General features: G+C 33.7%; 1 protein-coding gene across 1 annotated transcript; it reads right to left on the minus strand.

Annotated features, from left to right (window-relative positions):
* Window positions 1-4,461: 4,461 nt before the first annotated feature.
* Window positions 4,462-6,328, minus strand: LOC124362088 (meiosis-specific nuclear structural protein 1-like). Its single transcript, XM_046816261.1, is given in 4 exon segments — window positions 4,462-4,678; window positions 4,680-4,757; window positions 4,759-5,445; window positions 5,447-6,328. Coding segments are annotated over 4 exon segments (1,335 nt in total). The 5' UTR covers window positions 5,882-6,328; the 3' UTR covers window positions 4,462-4,543.
* Window positions 6,329-6,738: the final 410 nt, after the last annotated feature.

Consider the following 6,738-nt stretch of genomic DNA (forward strand, 5'->3'; position numbering starts at 1 on the left):
CCCTTACTTTTTACGATTCAGTTATATAATACGCCGGTGCGAGTCCCAGCGGAGCAAGTACTTGTTGTGATTCATATATATATATATATATATATATATATATATATATATATATATATATATATATATATATATATCAAGATATTGTATTCCTCAGTGCTCTTAGCAATCCTCATCCTCACTTCCAATAGTCTGATTTCTTATACGCAATTTAAATTAAATAGCTACTAATGTAAGTTACTCAAGACTGTTACATGCTTTGTAAGTTAGTGACATTTGAGCATATCAAGAAATATCTCACCAATAATTAACACTCTATGGGTTACCAGGGCCAACATTTGACAGAGATGATGAGTGCTGCCTTGGAATTGGCTGTGAGGAAGATTACAACGGATATAAAGCAATGTCTTCAGGAATACAGAGAGTCTACAGATATCAGGAGGAAGGAGGTGGAAATCCTGAGAGCCAAGGACAGTTACTACCTGGATGTGATCAGACGACAGGACATCAGGGTGGCTAAGTTGTGTGTGAGTGATGACCTACAATCATTATTGCATCATAATTATAGAGTTTCAAATTGTGTCTGGAATATATTTTTGTCATGTACACTTTTAAGTTTAATAAAGATATTATGTAAGGAATTACAAAATTTAAGAAAGTATTTAATTTTAATTTACAGCATCTAGTTTTAAATTAAAATAAAACACTGCTATTGCTTTAAGAAATGTAGAAATAATATTGCCTGCACTTTTTCACTTCTTTTTTTACCTGGAAAACTCATATGGATGTTCTTTGTATCTGTTCATCAAGAGTAATTTTCCTGTTAAAAAACTTAAATTCTGTACTAGCTCTAGTTTTGTTGTTAAGGTTTATTTTGCTCTGTTTGACTCCATCTTTTGTGTGGCACCGTGCTCTGGGGAAATTCTAATGGTTCTAAGGATTTCTTCATATGTCATAAGAAAGCTTTGCGTACTGTTTTTAATATTAGTCTTGGGTATTCATGTAAACATTTCTTCATAGAATATGTTATACTTACTCTTCCTTGTATTTTTATCTTACAGTGCTTAAAGTTTTGTTAAGGAAAATTTAGATGAATTTCATTTAAGAAGCTCTGCTCATGATTATGGCACAAGGTACCTGGATCTCTTAGATTTAGGATTTGCTAGTCTAACCAAAACTCAGCATATGTATCTGTATGTTGGTATAACATTTTTCATTACCATTACCATTAGGTTGTATAAATATTAGTAATAAAAAATGTTTTAAAATGTTATTTTAAGGTAGCTGAAGAAAAATTCCTTCTACTCTGTTGAGATATGTTATCTAGCAGTACTGATGACTTATTATTTTAATTTTCAATTTAGTTTTAAGAGTTTTGACTTGTACTTTTCTCTGTATCTAATTGATAGTATGTAATTTTTTAGCTTAGGCATACATTACGTAGCCTTTTATGTGACATTTACACAACTAAGTCTCTGCCAAAACATTGTTTGTGGGACGACAATAAAAGATTATTGATTCTTGAAGGAAATAAATGGGTTTTGTAAAAGATAGAAGAAAATAATTATATTTGTACTTGATCTGTAGAAGAAGAAAATCTCCTTCTAGATCTTGCAACTCATTGGAAGCATTTCTGCCCTATTTAATCAAAGAGGCTGTCATGTGTAGACTAGAGAGCAGCTAGTTCCACAGAGCCTACGGTACTAGTTCCATAACCAGTTACGAGTACAGCTGTAGCTAGTATGACTTTAGGATTTGAAATTAAATACGTGGCAGCTATTGTAAAATCTTATACTACATTTTTCTAAATTTTACAATAGTCCCTGATTTTTAGTCGAGAAATCATAGAGGGGGTCATAAAATAAGTAAAGTTTGTCCAACACAGGTGTTGCTCATGACTTACTTGGGACTCATCCTGTTAGTATCATCTCAAAATTGCATTACAGAGAATTAGGTGTGTCAGCGTTGATACCTTGAATCACTACCTTTAAATATTCGAATAATTTTTATTAGGTATCCAAATTTAATGTAACCTTAAATGAGGAAGTTTAAATATATTCTTATGAGACAAGGGGCAAGAATAATTACTCAATAGAGCATACCGAAAGTATTATATGAATACCTCACAGGCAGGTTTTTGTATTTGTCAATAACCTTTCTGAATCCTACTTTAAATGGGCCCAAGTGACACAATCTCAAAAAATTCAATGAAAGCACTATGCACTTGGTATCAAAAACCTATTTACTCAGTGGAAGAGTTTCTACAGCTCAACTGGGAAAGAGTGAACTTTGACTCAAGCAGAGGTTATCCAGTGAGATGTGAGAGTGAGAGAGACTATATTTTGTGTGAGAGAAGGAGAAATATTGTGATCTGTAATTTTTTTTTCTTATCTGAAGCTTTTTATAGAACATTACATTAGGCTAGCCATTTGTAATATTGAAAAAGATGAGATTTTAACTTACAAATCACTACCAAGAGGATAGGGGAGTCTGAGGGTAACTGCCTGTTACCCTCGAAACAAAGTCATTGACAAAGAAGCTCAAACCGATCTCTTTACATCGTTTCCACATCTGAGATACCTAGACCACAAAATATAAAAATGCAGAGCAATCCAGGTGAAGAGGCATTCTAATTGTATCATCAGATAGATGTATAATTGAGCGCACTATGATGTTTCTAACACAATCTCTAAGCACAGTGGAGCAACTGAGTTTCTACACATACTGTAGCTATGGAGAGAAGGGTTGGTTCAATGCGAATGTTGAGTTCTTATCCAGTTCACCTTCCTCTTAGTGCAGCATCTGGAATATCTCATTGTCTCATCAGGTGCACAACTGCGACAATTTTTAGACAACAAACAGAGAAAACAATGTTTCTTACTGAAAAAGTCAAAGATTAACTAATAAAAGACCTTAAAAATGTAAAGAGAGTTTTTTACCAATGGTAATTATCACATGATGTAATAAAGTTTCAAATTTAAATAATATATGTTGTCTAAAGATTTTAATTAAAAATGTAAAATACACATTTTTACTCAACAAATTAAAAAAAACATATATATATATATATGTTTTTTGTGCGACTATTTTCCTGTTATATTTTAACTCTCTAAATCTCTAATCTTCTAATGATATAGCAACCTCATATTACAAGTTGTCAACACAATAAAGATAATTCTATTCTATTCATCTTAGTTGAAACATTAAGAACTTGATATGTACCAACTAGTAAATATGTTAATATCACAATATGTGTTGCAGTAACAAATTTAATAGAATATTGGTCCATTTTTGTGAGTCATGCTGATTTATTTCAAATTTATCTTAACCATTTTAGAATATTTTTATTCAAATCATAAAAAATTGATACACTTCGAGAAAATTAACCACATGACAAAATGTATAAAACTGAAAAAATAGAGTTATTAGAGATGTATGAATCAGGCCATATAAAACAAGTCTTGTACAAAGTAACATTCAATTTTCACAGGAAGATATGAGTAGTCTGCAGAGCCAAGTGAACGAGAGGTACGAGTCTCGACTAGTTCTGGAGGACCTGAAGAGGGACAGAGAGGAAACGTATGGGGAGTACACGCAAGCCCGTGCCAGTCTCAGCCGGTCCTCTAAGCTAGACTCGACACAACTGCTCACTCTCACCACAGAGAGCAAAAATATCATCAAAGTGAGTCTTTCTATATATTGGGTAGTGCACAGACTTTTATTAGTGAACTAGCTGTTTCCTGCGGCTTTCGCACGCTTTTCGTAAGCTTTGCACTGTATGTGCACTTTTGGTTCAACTGAATTATATTTCCAATGCCGATGTAGAGTTTACCTTATTGCCACGATCAAGAAAATCCTCCAAAAGTGTATGTTTATAGCCATTGTACACGTACATGTGCTTTATTATAAAGTGGGCTAATACTCAAGCTTATACCCAGCAGGGATCACTTCTGGCTGGGTTTATACCTTCCAGTGTACCTGCCACTGGGCACAGCAAAAACTGATGGTAACCTTATGGATGTCCAGGAGCAGTACATTATTAACCGCAAATGCTGAGATACTGGGATGCAAGGGTATGTCGACAGGTCTAATCTACTACGGGGATGTTAGAGTTGGTGGAGCACCCCAAGTGTTAAGGGCTATTGCTAGTCTAGACATAAGGACATGCCACCCCCTGCCTGCTTTGGCTGTAGAGGCTGGTACAGGGCTGGCTTGCCCTTCTGCCAAGGAGACATGACTGAGATTAATGCCCAGAATCCTTCTTCATGGCTCTTGACAGGAGGTGGCCCTTACCCACAAACTTATCCATCCAGAATATCTTGTCACTCCATAAGCAGCTGAGGATTGTCAATTTAATCACCTTAAATTACCTTAGGTATACTGGAAATATCTGTAAGGAATTAAAGTACAACAAATTTTCTATTAGTGTTCACAGATTTGATAGCTTGTTTGGCTTAAATCAACAACTAGTCATTGGTTAAGGACATCAAGTTATATAGTTTGCTAAAATGATTTATCATCCAGATCCTTTCAAATCAATTTGTTACAACACATTATCATTGTTCACACTGTTCAAAGACTTGTATTTGTTAAATTCTTCAAGGAAGTCTGAACCCAAATGAGTAAGATCATCTTCACGTAGTACTCCTTTTGGCAAGAAACCAATTAAACTTCGTAGCATGTTTCTTCAACATTCGTAATCGCTCCTCTTCCACAAGTTGTCGTCTCTGTCTCTCCTCGGCTTCCTGCAAACGCTCAAGAGCTGCCAATTGCTGCCCACTGTTCCATTCGATGTCGCTGTCTTTCCTCCATTAAACGCTGTACTTGTCGTCTATGCTCTAAAATCTTCAATCGCCTCTTCTCAGCTGTTAACTGTTCCAGTCTCTCATCTTCTGCAAACTGAGCCAGAAGTTGTTGTCTATACATATTTTGTTCTGCCTCTTCCTCTTCTAATTTTTTTCTTCTCTCTGCTAACTGAACTTTATATGATTGCTGTAGCATTTCCCTATGTCTAACTGCTTTTGCTATTTCATTTCTGAGTCTTGCCATATCTTTTTCTCTTAACTCTTCTGCTGCTAACTCATGCAGGATTTGCTCCCTTTCCTCATCTTCGGTATATTTAGACTTAAGTGAGGCTTGCAGTTTTTCTTGAAGTTTTCTTTTTATTTCTTCCTTTTCTTTACGTTCTTCCAGCTTCTTTTTCTCTTCTCTATCTCTCTGTTCTAGGAATGCTTTAATTCTTCTATCTTCCTCTTCAAGAACTTCTTTTTGTCTCTGTTTCCATATTTCCTGCTGTTGTCGGAAAGTTTCAATTTCTTGTTTAGTTCGCTGCATTCGCTCCATCCGAATTTCTTCTTCTCGTTGATCTTCTTCATGTATAGCTTTAACTATTTGATCCAACAGAGCTTTCTCTTTAAGAAATTCTTGAAAAGCGTCCTGTTGTTTCTTGTATGCTTGAATTATTTGATCTTGTAAATCTATTCTGTATTGAATTTTGGGAAGAGAGTGATTCTTGGTATTGTTTATGTGCCTCTTGCTCTAAATTTTTCCTTTCTTCTTCCATAGCTTCCTTATACTTCTGCTCTTCTAATTTCTGTTGTATAGCAGCAGCTCTCTTTTCAGCAATTTGAGCAGCTAATTCTTTACTCACGTAAGCAGCACGTAATTTTGCCTCTAATGACTTGAGTTCATCACTGGATTCTCTCAATTGTTGCCTAAGTTTTAACTCTCTTAGCTCTTCTTGACTAAGCCTTGCCATTTCAGCAGCTAGTTTTTCTTCTTGTTCTCTCTTTGTAGCTGCAATTTCTGCATCTGCTTTTTCTCTAGCTATTCTCTCTTCCATTTCAGCCTCCACTCTTTCCAATTGTATTCTTCTCTCCATATTGCGATAATCAGCCTTTTTGTCCATTTTCATTCTCTCAGCTTCCAGACTGTCCAGCTTATTTTTTAGTTTTAATTGTTTTAAATCCTCAACAATCATCCATTCAGGTCTACCACTTCTTGCCATTTTTGTTAATATTAAGGTAGACTATTAAATATGGTGGATTAATACTTATTAATTTATGCCTATAAGATAACACATAGGTCGTCTGTACCTAATTTCTTCGGTTACAACTAATATTAGTTATTAGAAGGATACAAAATATTACTTACAATATCAAGTAACAGTCAAATAAGAAAATAATAGACATATTCGTATTAAATTGATTTGGTGATTATAAGCGATAAACACACACATTAAAAATTCCACTGCATACAATCAGGTAATACAACACAAAACTCAGTTTCAAACTCACTTGTTAATTTTGACATTTGTTTTTATTTGATGGGGGGATAGTATAATCTCCAAGACATAGAGTAAAACAATATGACCATCATGATTGCTATCAAAACATACCAAACGAACTATATATATATATATATATATATATATATATATATATATATATATATATATATATATATATATATATATATATATATATATAAAATTAGTTAGTTAGTTAGTTATTAAATATATTATATAGTATATATATATAATATAATATATATAGTTATTTATTATCAATATTATGTAAGGATAAAACTTCGGAATTTAAAAGATCTTAAATCCATTATGAGAATTGCGTTGCAGAAATGAAATGTAATAATGTATATTCTGTGTGACGATTTGTTATATTTTTTATTTTATGATTTGCGTATAACACTCCCATGCTAATTTTGTTTAGAGTTGGAAGC

Source organism: Homalodisca vitripennis, chromosome 5, assembly GCF_021130785.1.
Source record: "Homalodisca vitripennis isolate AUS2020 chromosome 5, UT_GWSS_2.1, whole genome shotgun sequence".
NCBI classification, from domain to species: domain Eukaryota; kingdom Metazoa; phylum Arthropoda; class Insecta; order Hemiptera; family Cicadellidae; genus Homalodisca; species Homalodisca vitripennis.